The sequence below is a fragment of the Odocoileus virginianus genome, chromosome 21, assembly GCF_023699985.2.
Source record: "Odocoileus virginianus isolate 20LAN1187 ecotype Illinois chromosome 21, Ovbor_1.2, whole genome shotgun sequence".
In the NCBI taxonomy this organism is placed as follows: domain Eukaryota; kingdom Metazoa; phylum Chordata; class Mammalia; order Artiodactyla; family Cervidae; genus Odocoileus; species Odocoileus virginianus.
Genome location: NC_069694.1, coordinates 399,866 through 418,652, shown reverse-complemented (window position 1 = coordinate 418,652; position 18,787 = coordinate 399,866). Strand labels below are relative to the sequence as shown.

At 41.1% G+C, this 18,787-nt stretch overlaps 1 protein-coding gene across 1 annotated transcript in view; it reads right to left on the bottom strand.

Moving 5' to 3' along the window:
- Positions 1-18,787, bottom strand: part of CORIN (corin, serine peptidase) — a 268,706-nt gene that overhangs the window by 87,399 nt on the left and 162,520 nt on the right. The window contains exon 6 of the mRNA XM_070451933.1: positions 11,538-11,651. Coding sequence (XP_070308034.1) covers positions 11,538-11,651 — 114 coding nt within the window. The remainder of the gene's footprint in view (positions 1-11,537; positions 11,652-18,787) is intronic.

The following is an 18,787-nucleotide window of genomic DNA, read 5'->3' as shown; positions in this document are numbered from 1 at the left end:
ATGGGTTCGATCCCTGGGTCAGGAAGATACCTTGGAGGATGGCATGGCAACCCACTTCTAGCATTCTTGACTGGACAGAGGAGCGTGTGGCCTACAGGTTTCAGGGTTGCAGAGTCAGACATGACAGAAGCGACTTTGCACACATGCATCTCTTTACTCTAAACATCCCAAATTCTGTGACAATTCATTATCGGAAACCTTGGGCACTGACTAGTGAAACTGTGAGCCACATCAGAACATTATACTTGCTGTTTACAGGAACCATCAACTTCTGTCTCAAAGAGCTCTCTGCTAAGAAGTTACTTAAATACCTTCAGAATCACACCATTTTAGAAATGGAATGTGCCTTAGAGATCATCTGTTCAGCACCATCACTAAGAGGGTATACACACAGGCACACGCATATACAGATACAGAACCTTGTAAGTCCTTTTTTTTTTTCATTTCCCCTGGGCCAAATAATTTTCAAATGAGGACAACCATCATAAGGGAAAACAAAAGGACTAAAAAGAGGTGCCAGTTTTCACCTTGACCGCACTATTTCCCCCCATTCAGCCTAGGGTGCTAACTCCCCAACCCACACCCTACTGCCAGCTGAGCTGACCACACACATACTGGCTGAGTCAAGAAAGGTTGATTGTGGTTCTCCTGCCCACTGAGCAAAGCTGCAGAATTTGTGCATCAAGATATATACATTTCCTCAGGAAATGTTAAAGATCTTTTTGATTTTTATTTTACTTTCATCTCTCATGAGAAGTTTTGAATCAGCATGCTAGAATCAGCATTATGGGGGGATCTTCACCTTGACCATCAGTGCAGAAGTACTTACGTTACCAGAAGGAGGAAGTGTGAAAGGGTGATAGATTTTAAATATATGAATTAATTTTTTTAAGCAATACACTTCACTTTTTTGGATGGTAGGACTGGAGAATCAAATACCTCTTTCAGAATCTGATTAACCTGAAAACACTTAAAATATTTCCAACGTCCATTCTGGGATCCCTGGTAATTCATATAAAAAAACCTCAGATGTATTTTTTAAATTAATGTTGTCATTGATTAACTTATTTCATAAAGGGAGATGATTCAAACATTTTTTTATAATTCCTCATTATTCATACAGGCTACTCAACTTTCCACTGCTATGACTTTCTTGGTTAGAAGCCATTCTCAGATGTTAGATACAAAATTAGCTGCATTTGGAAAACAACTTGTTACCTCCCTGAGGTCTGTGTAATTAGTAAACACAGAAAACCTTAACCAGAGGCACTGCACACCCAGAAATACATGGCAAACAGCAAAGATCACAGTACTTCCTTTTATTGGAGAATAAATGTTAATTTCAACTGAAAAGATATGCTATATGTGCAATTTGGGGCCAACAGATCAAAACTTACAGAAGCTGCTTGCTGTGCTTTACTTGCTCAATACAACCATAATTTTGCATAACCTAAGGTGGGTATTTTTCTAGATACAGATCTTTTTTTTTCTGAATTAGAGTTTTGATACAAAAATGCTACTTCTGAAGTTCTTGCATGTTAATATTTATTTCAGTCCTGCATCTTGCACTATTAACTTTTATCCCTCAAAACTGTCATTAAATGAAAAGAGACAGCTAAGGAACAGAAAATCTTTTTCTCAAGAGCTTCATTCAATTTTCTCAATCTCTTGAGTCTGTAAACATAATCATGTTGCCTCAACTCAAGATTCAAATAGGAATGCTCAGTTTCCACCCAGAAACAGCCTTGTTTTGTTTTGTTTTGTTTTGTTTTTTCATTTATTTTTATTAGTTGGAGGCTAATTACTTTACATCATTACAGTAGTTTTTGTCATACATTGAAATGAATTAGCCATGGATTTACATGTATTCCCCATCCCAGTCCCCCCTCCCACCTCCCTCTCCACCCGATCCCTCTGGGTCTTCCCAGTGCACCAGGCCCGAGCACTTGTCTCATACATCCAACCTGGGCTGGTGATCTGTTTCACCCTAGATAATATACATGTTTCAATGCTGTTCTCTTGAAACATCCCACCCTCACCTTCTCCCAGAGTCCACAAGTCTGTTCTATACATCTGAGTCTCTTTTTCTGTTTTGCATATAGGGTTATCGTTACCATCTTTCTAAAGTCCATATATATGTGTTAGTATACTGTAATGGTCTTTATCTTTCTGGCTTACTTCACTCTGTATAATGGGCTCCAGTTTCATCCATCTCATTAGAACTGATTCAAATGAATTCTTTTTAATGGCTGAGTAATATTCCATGGTGTGTATGTACCACAGCTTCCTCATCCATTCATCTGCTGATGGGCATCTGGGTTGCTTCCATGTCCTGGCTATTATAAACAGTCAGAAACAGCCTTGTTTTGAGATAACCAAGAGGTTAACCAGTTTGCCCAGAGTTTGCCCAGAGTTTCCCAGCTTGTTACAGTGACCTGGGCTCCTTGATGTCCTGAGGGTTCTCAGCTATTGATGTCTAGCTCCAAAGCAGGATTTCTCAGCTGCAGCACTGTGCACCCTTGGGGCTGGGTGACTGTGGTGGGAGCTGTCCTACGCACTGCATGTTCAGCAACAACCCCAACCATGGCCCAGTAAAGGCCAGTAGCATCCCCTAAACGTCTCCGGTGGCTCCAATCAAACAGGCCTCCAGACACTGCAAACATCTAGGGGGTACTGCCCCTGACAGAGAGTACTGTGCTGGAATGTCCAACCATCACTTTATTCCAAGGCCAGTTTTAATCCTGTCTTTCCCATTGGCTCTCTCATGCCAATCGGGCAACCAGTGATCTGTGCTCTTCTCTCTCATAAGCTCTTTCTGTTTACACCATCTTTTGCTTTGCCATACCTATTATACTGGGCTTCCCAGGCAGCACGACTAGTAGAGAACTGGCCTACCAATGCAGGCGACATAGGAGACATGGGTTCAATCCCTGGATTGGGAAGATCCCCTGGAGAAGGGCATGGCAACCCATGCCAGTATTCTTGCCTAGAGAATCCCATAGACAGAGGAGCCTGGTGGACTACAGTCCATAGAGTGACAGAGAGTCAGACACAACTGAAGTGACTGAGCATGCATGTCTATTATATTGTTCTAAAACATGACATTTAATTATCTCTGTGTTTATGTTATGATCTCTATGTCATTTCCCTGATTAGACTAAAAGGCTCATGAAGCAAAAAATCATGTCTTAACAGTCTTTATATTTACTAGGTATCTAGAACATGCTTCACACATAGCAGGAATTCAAGACTATTCAATAATTTTATTGGCCCCATATCATCAAATGGCCTCAAAACAGGAGTGAATTTTCCAGACATCTGAAACTTTTTCCATCAGGGTAGAATGAAATATTTTTATTTTTATTAATTTGGTTGAAATCTTTCTAGTATTTATTTGCTCCCCTGTCTTAAAAAATATAGTAGCTACAGTCATTTTTGATGATTCAGAAACATTATTTGGAGTATCAGTTTTTATTCTGTTCTACTTGGGAGGCCTCCTTTCCAAGATAGCTTCATGTGGTGCTGCTTTTAAAACCATTGTGCATATTGTAGTATTTCTGTCTTGTCCACAATGTATCACCTGACCTTTGGTGGGGCAGGAGTGGGAGGGATGTTGGAAGGATGGCATGGAGAATAAGATAACAACCACAGTCACAACCATAAATCCTAATGCCTTTTGAGAATTACTGCATGCCATGCACTGGTCTCTTTGCTTGACATCTAGTGATTCATTATTCTGCTCAACGATTCTAGAGATAATTAGTATAATAATATTATTTATTGTCTCCATTTTACTGATGAGGACACTAAGACCCAGAGAGATTGAGTACCTTGCCATATTTAGAGAGGCAGGAAATGATAAAGAAGGAATAGGAGGGGCTTCCCTGGTGGCTCAGTGGTAAAGCATTTGCTTGCCAGTGCAGGAGACACGGGTTCAATCCCTAGTCCTCAAAGATTCCACATGCCTCAGAGCAGCCATGCGTCACAACAGTTGAGCCTGTGCTCTGGAGCCTGGGAACTGCACCTACTGAGCCCACACGCCACAGCTGCTGAAGCTTGCACACCCTAGAACCCACGCTCCACAATAAGAGAAGCCACGCACTGCAACTAGACAGCAATCCCCGCTTGCCACAATTAGAGAAAAGCCGCAGAGCAAGGAAGCCAGCACAGCCAAAGACAAGAAAGCAGAAGGGAAAGAAACAGGAACCCAGGCAGCCTGACTCAAGACCTCATACTACTAATCTGTGTGATAATTAGTATAACTAATTATGCTAACCGGTGTATTTAGTTAACTCAGTATAATTAGTTTACCACAGTACACAAAAATAAATGGGGTAACAACCAATGTTACCCCAAATTCAGAGTGAATGACTCCTGAAATTATTTGACATTGGCTTGCACGGCATAAAGTATGGGGACTTTATGGCGGTTCTTTTCCCTGTGACAACCCTTTTCCTGAGGCTTTTTCATTTGCTAAGCACCTGCTGCATATCAGATGCTGTTCTAGGGCTGGTTACAGAATCAAAAGATGATAGAATATTAGCAACAAAAGAGACCCCAGACACCCTCTAGTGCAGGGGTTTCAAACATGACTGCACGCTAGAATCACTGGCAGTCTTACAAAGGGACTGCTGCCCGGGCGCAGACTGCCCGGCCCCCTCCAGACTGACAGAGCTGGAATTTCTGCAAGTGGGGCTTCCTGGAGATGCTATTGTGCTGCCAGTCTTGATGACAAGGAGAACCAGGCGGTGAGATATAGCCTATTTCAAGTCACAGAACTAGAAATTTAAAAAACACTTCCTAATTTTCAAAAATCTTTTCTCTATACCACTAAAATTCTTCTCAGTGGTTGGATACCTGTCCGTTTTACCAATACTTAAGGAAGAGACTGGAGAAGGAAATGGCAACCCACTCCAGTGTTCTTGCCTGGAGAATCCCAGGGACGGGGGAGCCTGGTGGGCTGCTGTCTATGGGGTCGCACAGAGTCGGACGCAATTGAAGCGACTCAGCAGCAGCAGCAGCAAGGAAGAGACAGGGCTTCCCTGGTGTCTCAGACGGTAAAGAATCCACCTGTAATGCAGGAGACCTGAGTTTGATCCCTGGGTCAGGAAGATCCCCTGGAGAAGGGAATGGCACCCCACTCCAGTGTTCTTGCCTGGAGAATCCCAGGGATGGCAGAGCCTGGTGGGCTACAGTCCACAGGGTCGCAAAGAGTTGGACATGACTGAGCAACTAACACACGCAAGGAAGAGATCAAGAAACACAGCAAAATGAGTTGGGAGGAGGTCAGTAAGCAGTCCTGGATACCTGGTGAGCCACTGTGATAGACAATCATCTCCCTCAACATAACAAAGCACCCAAACTAAACATTTTCCTGTCATATGAGTGGCAGGAGCACAGTCATTCACCAACTTTGCACTTTCTGGACATTGGCAAGTCAAAGGCAGCACAATTAAGAGAAAATAATTTGATTTGGACCCATTCAGGAGTGGGTTCAAATCTGGCACTTTGAACCACTGACAAATTATTTCATCACCATGAGTTTCACCTCTGTAAAGGAGTAATACTTCCTTTGCTGAAAATTAAATCACATCATGTAGGTAAATGCTTCTAGCACAGTTGATTTGAGAACTCAAACAGCAAATCCCTTCCCTTCCTTCCTTGGAAGGCAGTCTTCCTTCTGTACCTGTGAGAACCCTCAGAACATGGTAAATCTTTGAGCTCCTACTGGGAGTGTCCAGCAAAACCTCCCTCTCCCCTTGGGAGTATGTGTGGGCTGCATTCTAGCTCTGATCCATGCCCTACGTCAGACTTGACACTATTCCTGCACTTCAGCACAGTGACAACAGCAGGGTGGCCCCTTCCGTGAACACACACGCTGCAAAGCCACAGGCCCCGGCACGCTAAATTGCAGAGGCAGATGTCCTTGTAAGGTCAGCAACAACTGCATGAGAAGCTTGCAGTGTCTAAGCATTTTCATGAACAAGTATTCTGAAGGAACGTATTTCCTCAACGAACCAAGCCAAATGGTTTTTGAAGTATGTTCATGAGGAAGGAAAGCCTGTATCTTCCTTAATAAACTCTTCCACTTCTGGGATATTGTTGACTACCTTACAGAATAATAATAATACCTTCTTTGTTCAGTGACTGACTGGGAAAATTTACTCTTTCAATTTCAACAAATGCAGCAGAAAGCTCCTCTTACTGTTTAGAGTGTAATGTTCCATGCAACGGGAGATGAAGCCAGTGTTGGCCTACCTCAGAGGTAGAGGCGCCTGTAGAATTTGAATATGACACAACATGGACCATAATTAGGGGATAAACAAGAGATTCACTGTAACTCCCATTACTGTATATAATTCTATTGAACCACTTAAAATCCCTACTGTAGGTGCTTTGTATAATATTTGCTCCCAAATCCATAGCAATATTCCTTACTATAAGTATGTGCTCAGACACTCAGTGGTGTCCGACTCTTTGCAACCCCATGGACTGTAGCCTGCCAGGCTCCCCTGTCCACGGGATTCTCCCAGCAAGAGTACTGGAGTGGGTGGCCATGCCCTCCTCCAGGGGATCATCCCAAGCCAGGGATTGAACCCACACCTCTAAAGTCTCCTGTACAGGCAGGTGGGTTCTTTACCACTAGTGTTACCTGGGAAGCCCAATGTAAATATACATCCCATAAAAAATGTTTTTCATGTACAATCATGTACCATAGGTTTTTCTGAAGAGAGAATTCCAAGTTATAAAAACAAATATCTTAGTGAAAACATTTCTAACAAAATATGAGCAACATAACTGAAATTCTATAGGATGCTAGATATTATATAAAATAAATAAATGAATGAATAAATAAATGTGAGGTCATATGTAAACAAATAACTTTGGGGAAATACCAAATTAAGATAAAATTAATGTTTTTTGTTTTTTTTTTAAAAAAACAACTACTGGGATTTATCAGAAACTTTAATTAGCAAATATGTATTGTAACTCTCTAGGAAATAGATCAGGGCTTCCCAGGTGGCTCAGTGGTAAAAGAACCCCCCTGCCAGTGCAGGAGTTGCAGGAGACATGGATTCAATCCCTGGATCAGGAAGATCCCCTGAAGGAGGACATGGAAACCCACTCTTGCCTGGAAAATCCCATGGACAGAGGAGCCTGGTGGGTTACAGCCCATGGGGTCACAAAGAGTTGGACATGACTGAAACAACTGAGATCTGACAGACATCATTTCTCAAGCTTTTTTCCCAGGCATTTTGCAAGACTCAGGTACCATGGAATACCAGTTTGGGAAATACTGACCTTAACGAAATACTACCACAACATACTGCATTTCAAAAATTATGGCAAATAAGTGTCTTAGAAGCCTTCATATGGAAGAAGAGTTGGTAAACACACCAGAGGAATCCTTCAATTGAGGTGAACAATTGAGAGGCGCTCTTATAAAGCTGTGGCAACTCCTACAGGAAGGAAAACACAGCTTTTCCCATAATAACAATTGCTGGTCATATAACCATTAAAAAGCAATTAAAAAAAAAAAAGCAATTCAAACACTATTGTATATGGGCTTGTTCTGGTGGCAGATCCTGCAATGTATTCTTGAGGCTAATTTTTCCATTTTATCTGTTGCATAATTGCAAACAAATTTGAGATCTGAATATATATTTGATGTGGACTGAAAGACTGTGTCCTCTCAAAATTTATAGGTTTGAAACCATGTACAAGCCCTGTGCCCTTGTCTTTGTCTGACTCAAGAGTTAATGACTAAGAAATGTGAAGATGTAGAGACAAAAAACAGCTGTTGGGGTGGGGAACCAGTAACAATTTAGGCCACAATTCTGTTACATAACAGAATCACCAAACTCCCAGTTCCCTGAAAGATACAGATAAATGCCTGACACACACTCATAAGTTGTTTTTACAGGAAGCAGACCCCCTCCAGATGAAAACTGCTGACCACAAGAACACAGACTTTAGACTGGTCGAAACCAGAAGGTTGATAATGCTTGAAACTTCACCTGATGCCAAACAATCCAAGACCTATCTATGAGCTGATCATGTCCTGAACACTATAAAACTCCTCACTACCTCCTCCAGGGTGGGTCACACAGTTCAGGGACTAGTGCACTGAGGCCCTCTTTGCCTGGCAAAGCAATTAAAGCTGCTCTTTTCTATTTCACCCAAAGTCTGTCTCTGTGTTTCTATTCCATACCAGTGAACAGAAGCTGAGTTTCAGCAGCATGTTGAAGCTTTAATCCCCAACATGATGGATAAGGCCTGTGAAGCAGTGATAAAGATCAGAATTCGACATCCATTTATGATAAAAACCCTCCAGAAAGCAGGAATAGAAGGAACATACCTCAACATAATAAAAGCTATATATGATGAACCCACAGCAAACATTATCCTCAATGGTGAAAAACTGAAAGCATTTACCCTAAAGTCAGGAATAAGACAAGGGTGCCCACTCTCACCACTACTATTCAACATAGTTTGGGAAGTTTTGGCCACAGCAATCAGAGCAGAAAAAGAAATAAAAGGAATCCAGATTGGAAAAAGAAGTAAAACTCTCACTGTTTTCAGATGACATGATCCTATACATACAAAACCCTAAAGACTCCACCAGAAAATTACTAGAGCTAATCAATGAATATAGTAAAGTTGCAGGATATAAAATCAACACACAGAAATCCCTTGCATTCCTATACACTAACAATGAGAAAACAGAGAGAGAAATTAAGGAAACAATTCCATTCACCATTGCAACAAAAAGAATAAAATACTTAGGAATATATCTACCTAAAGAAACAAAAGACCTATACATAGAAAACCATAAAACACTGGTGAAAGAAACAAAGAGGACACAAATAGATGTAGAAATAAACTGTGTTCATGGATCAGAAGAATCAATTTAGTGAAAATGGGTACACTACCCAAAGCAATCTATAGATTCAATGCAATCCCTATCAAGCTACCAATGGTATTTTTCACAGAACTAGAACAAATAATTTCACAATTTGTATGGAAACACAAAAAACGTTGAATATCCAAAGCAATCTTGAGAAAGAAGAATGGAATTGGAGGAATCAACCTGCCTGACTTCAGACTATACTACAAAACCACAGTCATCAAGACAGTATGGTACTGGCACAAAGACAGAAATATAGATCAATGGAACAGAATAGAAAGCCCAGAGATAAATCCACGAACCTATGGACACCTTATCTTCAACAAAGGAGGCAAGAATATACAATGGAAAAAAGACAATCTCTTTAACAAGTGGTGCTGGGAAAACTGGTCAACCACTTGTAAAAGAATGAAACTAGAACACTTTCTAACACCATACACAAAAATAAACTCAAAATGTAAGACCAGAAACTATAAAACTTCTAGAGGAAAACACAGGCAAAACACTCTCTGACATAAATCATAGCAGGATCCTCTATGACCCACTTCTCAGAATATTGGAAATAAAAGCAAAAATAAACAAATGGGACCTAATTAAAATTAAAAGCTTCTGCACAACGAAGGAAACTATAAGCAAGGTGAAAAGACAGCCCTCAGATTGGGAGAAAATAATAGCAAATGAAGCAACAGACAAAGAATTAATCTCAAAAATATACAAGAAACTCCTGCAGCTCAATTCCAGAAAAATAAATGACCCAGTCAAAAAATGGGCCAAAGAACTAAACAGACATTTCTTCAAAGAAGACATACAGATGGCTAAGAAACACATGAAAAGATGCTCAACATCACTCATTATTAGAGAAATGCAAATCAAAACCACAATGAGGTACCATTTCACTCCAGTCAGAATGGCTGCTATCCAAAACTCTACAAGCAATAAATGCTGGAGAGGGTGTGAAGAAAAGGGAAACTTCTTACACTGTTGGTGGGAATGTAAACTAGTATAGCCACTATGGAGAACAGTGTGGAGATTCCTTAAAAAACTGGAAATAGAACTGCCATATGACCCAGTAATCCCACCGCTGGGCATACACACTGAGAAAACCAGAACTGAAAGAGACACATGTACCCCAATGTTCATTGCAGCACTGTTTATAATAGCCAGGACATGGAAGCAACCTAGATGTCCATCAGCAGATGAATGGATAAGAAAGCTGTGGTACATATACACAAAGGAATATTACTCAGCCATTAAAAAGAATGCATTTGAATCAGTTCTAATGAGGTGGATGAAACTGGAGCCTACTATACAGAGTGAAGTAAGGCAGAAATAAAAACACCAATACAGTATACTAACGCATGTATATGGAATTTAGAAAGATGGTAATGATAACCCTGTATGCTAGATAGCAAAACAGACACAGATGCATAGAACAGTCTTTTTGACTCTGTGGGAGAGGGCAAAGGTGGGATGGTTTGGGAGAATGGCATTGAAACATGTATATTATCACATGTGAAACAAATCGCCAGTCCAGGTTCGATGCATGAGACAGGGTGCTCAGGGTTGGTGCACTGAGAAGACCCAGAGGGATGGGATGGGGAGGGAGGTGGGAGGGGGGTTCAGGATGGGGAACGCATGTACAGCCATGGCTGATTCATGTGAATGTATGGCAAACCCAATACAATATTGTAAAGTAAAAAAAAAAAATCAGAAGGGTGGGACCCTAGTTCAACTGAGCTGCTACCCTTATAAGAAGAGGAAGAGACACACGAGAGCTCTCTCCTCCCTACCTCCCCCCTCCTCTTCTCTTCTCCCCCTCTCTTGCTTTTCCCCAAAGAGGTTATTTCAGTACACAGGCATATGGCAGTTACCTGCAAGCCAGGAACAGAACTCTCATCAGAAACTGAACCCTATCAGACCTTGCTCTTGGACTTTTCAGCCTCCAGAACTGTCAGAAAATCCATTTCTGTTGTTTAAATCTCAGCCTGTGGTATTTTGTAAGGCAGCTCAAGCAAACAAATACAATATTGGACAAACCACCGTTTTTCATCAAAACGAGTAACCAAATCAATGATAAGAAAGTGGAGGATGTTTAAAGGCTGAATCTACCGATCCACAGATGCAGAACAGTTGGCTCATGCCTTGCCTCTCTCCGGGATGAGAGGAAGCATAAACAAATAAGACATTTTGCGTCTTCTGTTTCACAAATGTTAAAAATCATGAGGGTAAAAAATGTTCCTATTAAAAATATCCTTCTTTAAAAAAAAAAAAGTTGACCTTTATACTCTTAGAACTTTAAAAACAAAAACAAAAATCCTCACCCAAAGAAAATAAATGAAAAGCCTTTTTCCAATTTTAAGATACTTAAAGGAAAAACACTCTGAGCCTGAACTGTTCCAAAGCACAGCTAGCTGTCAAGTTCCTAATGGAATCAAGTTTTTGAAAGGTGTGCAAACATGAAGCTATTGTGTGGGGCGGGGGAAGATAAACACTTTGCTCACTAAAGAAAAGCAAACTAACAGCAGTCCACCCAAGCGTTGTCAGGACCAGACAATGGAATGCTCTGGTTTCCAGGCCCCTGAACAGAACTCATGTCCCGCAGGCAACCCCCACCCCGCCTGTCACATACTGCAGTGAACCTCGTCACTCCAGTCGTCGCAGTCGTTGTAGCCGTTACACTGCAGTTTCCTGGGGATACAGATGCCACTGGTGCACAGAAAGCTCTCGCCCCCTCTGCAGAGCACTAAAAAAAAGGGGAGAGAGGCAGAAAAGCAAAGTCAAAATAAATATGAGGGTTTTTTTTTTAAGTTAGGAGAAATAAAGAACAGAAAGAAAACCTTCTCTGGATGTTCAACAGATGTGTTTCCCAACTCCCTCAGTTTCATTGTCACCAGTTCCTCTCTGGCTTTCCAGAACACTAATTGTAAAATTACCTGGGAAGAATACACAGTGTTTGCCTGAGAAAAGTGAAAGGAAATTCGCCAGTGGGCTTTCACAGCACAAGAGAGCAGCCTGTCTACTGCACAACTTACGTGCGGAAAGATACCAAATGGGGGTGTTTTTTTAATAACCGAAAACTATTTCAAAATGAAATTTATTGAACAAACATTTAAAATCCTTCTACAACACTCAATGTCATGCAAAGAAACTTAGTTACAAATAGTCAGTTGATATGTGCTTGAACACAGGCATAGAGACCCTATGCCTTGTATTGAAATATATTTATTTACTTGCTTTAAAAAAATGCCAGTTAAAAATGTTAGAGTCTATTTTGGCATAAGGAATGTGAAACAACATTAGCTAATAATATTTTCTTTCTTTTCTTTTCCTTAACACGGTTGCACTTTGGTATTCTTTGCTTTAAGTATTATGTTCTTTTTCTTCTCAAAATTCAACAAATATTCAATTATTTCAAAATTACATTAGACAAAAAGTGTGGGAGAAGAAGCTAGAAAGATTTTTCTAAGGGAGACCATTACTCAAAGGACAAATAAATTCAACAAAATGGGTGTTAAAATACACTTTGATATTTGGCAATTTGCATCAAATGCCTTTTAAATGTGTATAACCTTTGACCCAGCAATCTTATTTCTTGGCCTTCATACAAAGTAAATCATTATGAATAAGTCCAAGTTTTTATATTTAAGGGCATTAATACCATCAAAAACTGTGAAATAACAGCTATGCAATAATAGAAGATTGGTTACATAAATTTTAGTGCTACATAATAAGGGATACCATTACAGCCACTGAAAATTATATTGCAAAAAATAATGTCCTGGGCCAAAGTTCAAGATAATTTAAGTGTAAAAGCACCATCTGGTTCTAAAAAAGAGTAATATGATTTGGCCTAGAAAGAAGTATTAACATATCTAAGGTTACTATGATTATCTCTAGTATTGAATGTAATTTTTATTTTCTTCATTGTATTTTACTATGTATTTTACAAATGTTCTTATAATGATCATGTCTTATGTTTATAATCAGAGAAAAACTCAACTTATTTTCATGAGCTCCCAATTCAGAGTAATGGTAAAATAAATATAAGCCTCCAAAATATTTCTCTCTCCCTTCCACAAAAGTTAGCAGGATCAGCCTATGGTCACCTGCCTGGCCACTGTCACCATTCCCTGAACTGTGTATTCCTTGATGAGATGAACCTTGTAGTCTAACTAAAGGGAAATAGGAAATATGGAACATTTAACTCAGAAACTGAAATACAGAAAACTTCAGACAGAACATTCCAGGCAGTCAGGTCCATGGTGCTCACATGTTCCACATTCCACATGTTGGCACTCAGGAGGTTCTTAATTAAAGGGAAAAACTCACTTCCATCTCAATGGAGCATAATATATTGCCACAGGGCAAAGGAAAAATGCAATTAATGGATTATCTTGTAATGCTATCAAGGAATCAGAGTTTCAATTTGTTGAACATTAAGTAAAAGTGCAAGTGTGTTAGTCGCTTAGTTATATACAATACTCTGCAGCCCCATGGGGTATAGCCTGCCAGGCTCCTCCATCCATGGAATTCTCTAAGCAAGAATACTGGAGTGGGTTGCCATTCCCTTCTCAGAGAATCTTCCTGACCCAAGGATCAAATCTGGGTCTCCTCCATTGCAGGCAGATTCTTACTATCTGAGTCACCAGGGAAGCCCTGTTGAACATTAAGTTTGAACTTGAGCCCCGTTGAACCAGTCAGTTTGGTATGTTTTGTATGATGGTAATTCATATGCAACCTTCACAATATCAACAATGAAAATCTGGATTTCCATTATATCTCATGATTTCTGAATCAATACAAATGACATCTATGGATTTCAACTGCCAAGACATGCAACAAGCTTAAGTTTTATAGAGTCTTAGAGCTGAAGAAGGGGATGACAGAGGACGAGATGGTTAGATGGCATCACTGACTCAATGGACTTGAGTTTGGGTGAACTCTGGGAGTTGGTGATGGACAGGGAGGCCTGGCATGCTGCAGTTCATGGGGTTGCAAAGAGTCAGACAGGACTGAGCAACTGAACTGAACTGAACTGAGAGGACTCAGCCAAGAATTGCACTACTATAGCTACAGACAGTAACTCCTCAAGACCATACAGGAAACCAGATATAAAATGAAAAACCATAACGGTAAAGATATTACTGGCCAGTCTACACAATACCCTCTCTCCAGGGTTAAGAGAAAGTTTTCAAGGAGTAAGTGTGCATCCTATTATGAGATTGTTTCTGTACTACACTAGAAAGTGCTGAAATTCCATCTGTCTGCATTTCAGCAGCTGCAACCCCTCAGAAGATGACTGCATTCCCTGCATTATGGTTTGATGATTCCTTGGGAAATGTGGCTCAAAGTTCAACATTAAATAGTGCCTAACATCTCGGCTTCATCTTTAAGACCCCATATATACTCCAATAAAGCCATTCTTGTGTAAGGTTCTATAAAATCTGGATCAAATTTATTTTTTTTTTAATTTTTATTTTTTTTGTGACACCTCCGCCTGGATCAAATTTAAAACATGGCATTGCTGACATGTTTTGATTACTGATATCCCGTGTCTTTGCTGATTCAGCAGAAACTGATTTCTTTTGTGTGGTTTCTCAGTCGGAGAAGTGGTGGTCCGTGGTTTTAAGACACTGAAAATTGTTCCTTTATTCTTATTCTCCCTTTGCAAGTCCTTTGGATGTTCACAGCTTCATTACTCAATATTCTTTGTACAGTTAGGATAGCTTTGTACATTCTCTTTCTGTTTGATGTTTTCTTAACCTGTATTCAGAATCTTCACTTTTGTGTAAAACTGTATTTGTGTAAAACAGTTCAACTTGCAAAACATTTCAGACATATCTCATTTAGAGTTCCAAAGAGCTCCATAAACTACACAAGTAGCAATTCTATCACAACTTCCTCAGGGTAAGTGGTAGTTTACAAACAGAGAAACTAGAGCATTGTGTGGTTAAGACTGCAATGCCCAAAGCCATGGGGCTAAGACATAGTAGAACTCCCGAGTCGTGAGGTCCGGGGGCTCGGCCCAGTCCTTCATGCCATGGCCACTCTGTGCACAGTTGATAGGCACTCAGTTCAAGGGTACCAGGTTCAGGCAAAAACTCAAACCAGCCTTTTTCTTTCTAAACAGAAGATAAATATCTGTCCTTCAGGTAAACTACACCAGATGAGATGACGTTCTTTGTGAGCTCTCAATTTTTTGGAAAATACCCTGAGAGAGCTCTTAACATGTTTTTGGAGGGATTTTTCAACCATAAATGTCACTGTCTTATAACAATTATCTTCCAATAGCCTTTAGACTGAGTCCTTAAGATGACAAAGGGATATTCCCAGAGGTGAAGTCATGCTATCCAATCTTGACATCATTTTCATTAACATCTATAATTTTATAGTGTACAAACTGGACTTTAGATCAATGGCAGATTTATTCATTGATTCAGAAAACACTTACTACCTCCTATGTGCTAAGCATTACTCTAGCAGTAATGCCAGATACAGCAGTAAAGAAAACAACACGACTTCCCCTTCAAGTAGCATGGATTGTACTGACCATCATCTAATAAAGAAAGTTTACTAACTAAAGATGCTTCATCACCAAAATTACTTCCATTTATACATATGACAAGTAATATTAATACACTAATAGCAGCATACAATGATATATCGCTTAAGATACTAGTTTACATATCCTAATGAAGAGGACAATTATGACTCACTTGGACTTCAGAATTTCATGGATTCTGAAGAGTATATACCCCTGAGGATGATCAGCTCTTTTCAATATTTTTGCTTCTGATAACAAACTGCTGAAATAACACCTATAACCTGAAACAAACTTCAGATTTTCTGCAACTGCTTCCAGCCCTCTCAGATCTCTCTGTCTGTATTATAGCATGTATATCGGCAAATCGTCTCATTACTTTGCTTTTAGAGTCTTTCCTCAGAAATTACTCACTGGTCTCACTGCATAGTATCCTCATTCACCATGCCTTTGAGTCCCTGATTAAAGCCTAAGGCTCAAGTTCAACTCTACCTCTGAGGAGAAAAACAACCTGGCACACAACAGCAGCACCACCCGAGCCCGTCCTGACTGAGCGCTTGTCAGCCCTGCATCTCATATGCCGCTCAAAACTAAGTTACTATCAACCGCATTGCACTTAGCTTTTACAAAGCTGTTTGACCGTATGAAAAAGAATGAGGTGACGTAAGAACACTTCTTGGGGAGAGCACTGCATTTCCCTGCAGTAGGTTGATGACAGGAGTGGGGTGAAAGGTAAGAGCTGAGAGCTGCTGTTGTTTAGTCACTAAGTCGCGTCCCACTCTCTGTGGCCCCGTGGACTGTAGCCTGCCAGCTTCCTCTGTCCATAGGATTTCCCAGCCAAGAATACTGGGGTGGGTTGCCATTTCCTTCCCCAGGGCATCTTTCCAACCCAGGGACAGAAGCCCAAGAGGTGAGAAAGGAGAGAGGAAATCCAAGTGGGTGCTCAATAATGAACTTTGTCTTTACTCTGCCTTCCAAGTCATATGAACTGGAAGGCCCTTCCTTTTGTTAGATGCTACAGTCCATGGGGTCTTAAAGAGTCGGACATGATTGAGCGATTCACACTTCCACTTTCAAGACATCTAGAGTAGGCTTAAAGCTGAACATTCAGAAAACTAAGATCATGACATCTGGTCCCATCACTTCATGGGAAATAGATGGGGAGACAGTGGAAACAGTGTCAGACTTTATTTTTTGGGCTCCAAAATCACAGCTGATGGTGATTGCAGCCATGAAATTAAAAGATGCTTACTCCTTGGAAGCAAAGTCATGACCAACCTAGACAGCATATTAAAAAGCAGAGACATTACTTTGCCAACAAAGGTCCATCTAGTTAAGGCTATGGTTTTTCCAGTGGTCATGTATGGATGTGAGAGTTGGACTGTGAAGAAAGCTTAGTGCCAAAGAATTGATGATTTTGAACCGTGGTGTTGGAGAAGACTCTTGAGAGTCCCTTGGACTGCAAGCAGATCCAACCAGTCCATCCTGAAGGAGATCAGTCCTGGGTGTTCACTGGAAGGACTGATGCTGAAGCTGAAACTCCAATACTTTGGCCACCTCGTATGAAGAGCTGACTCATTGGAAAAGACCCTGATGCTGGGAGGGATTGGGGGCAGGAGGAGAAAGGGACGACAGAGGATGAGATGGCTGGATGGCATCACTGACTCGATGGACATGAGTTTGAGTAAATTCCAGAAGTTGGTGATGGACAGGGAGGCCTGGAGTGCTGCAATTCATGGGGTCACAGAGTCAGACATAACTGAGTGACTGAATTGAACTGAGAGTAGGTATGGATGGATTACAGAAAGCTCTGTATGAAAAGATGAAATCCCCATAGAGAGAGAGGAGCCAGTGATGTCGAACAATGTCTTGGGGGAGAGAAAGAGAGATTAAAAAATTGGTTGAATCTCCCAATTCAAGGTACAGTGTAGAGAAGCCCTTTGGAAAACAGAAATATCTAAAGGGACATTTCAAGTTGTCTATGGGAGGTGTAATCACTTCCCCCACTGCATATGGAATTGACAAAGATTATGTTGCTTTCTAAGTTTTTTTCCACTCATTTATTTAACCAATTTGGCACTCTTTTAGGAGCATGAATACAGAAAGATCCCTTGCTTTGTGAAGACTATATTCTATGGGGAATATAACATCAATGAACATAATAAATAAGAAAATTATTATATATTAGGTTAGAGTATGATAAGGGCCATAAAGAAAAAAAGAGTACAACAGAGAGATAGCAGATGTGGGTGTGCGGTAGGACACCCCCAAGTCAATTAGGGTGCCAGGACAGGCCTCATTGAAAGTTGACATCTGAACAGCACCTTCAAAGACGGAGGGAGTTAATGAAATCTCAGGGGACGATTTCGTTGCGGAAGCAAAGACCATCAGGCCAGAACACAGCTGGCAGGAGCACCAAGGCGACCACGCGGCTAAGGCAGAGGCGGGAAAGGGGTGAAGAAGCAAGGGGTGAGGCAGAGAAGCAGGGACGGCCCCAACACAAGGCTTTGCAAAGGTTTTGTAGCTTAGACAAGACGAGTCATTACACAGTGACTTGATGAGTGAAGAGTGGCATGACTGACTTATGTTTTCAAGGATTCTGCTTGTTGTGCTGAAAATATTCCAGAGAAGCCACAGAAGCAGTAGGGGTAACAGGTAGGAGCCTGCTGGATTTAATCCGAAAAGAGATGATGGGGGCTCAGAGGGGATAACGGTGGCAAGGCCGAGACATCATTAGATGCTGGACATACTTTGAAAGTAGAATCAGCAGGGTTTTCTGGCCCATTAGATGAGAGTTGTGAGGGAAAGACAGAGCCAATGGTGTCTAAAAATCCATCCAGCTGAACAACAGGAACTGCCATCTGCTGAGAAGGGGAAGACAACTGAAGGAGATGGACTACAGGGGAAGAAATCTGAAGCTACAATTTGGACATGTCGAGTCTTACATATCAAGTTGACACCCAAGCAGAAATGTTGAGGAGACAACTGGATATGTAAGTTCAAAGTCCAGGAAAGAGGACAAGACTACAACTATAAAAGGATGAGTCACCAGCAAATCAGTTCAAAGCCAGTGATGCCTGGACGAGAACAGGAGGGGATGGTTAGTGGAGAGAGAGAAGTGAGACTCGGCAAGATGGGCAGAGAAGACGGCTGAGGGCTGCACTCCTCACGGGCAGCAGCTACAGGGAAGAGGAGAAGCCAGCAGAGGGGCTGAGGAGGCGGCGGGAGGGAGCCCAGCACGTGATGCGTTATCCCGGAAGCCCAGCTCTTGATGCGTTATCCCGGAAGCCCAGCACGTGATGCGTTATCCCGGAAGCCCAGCTCGTGATGCGTTATCC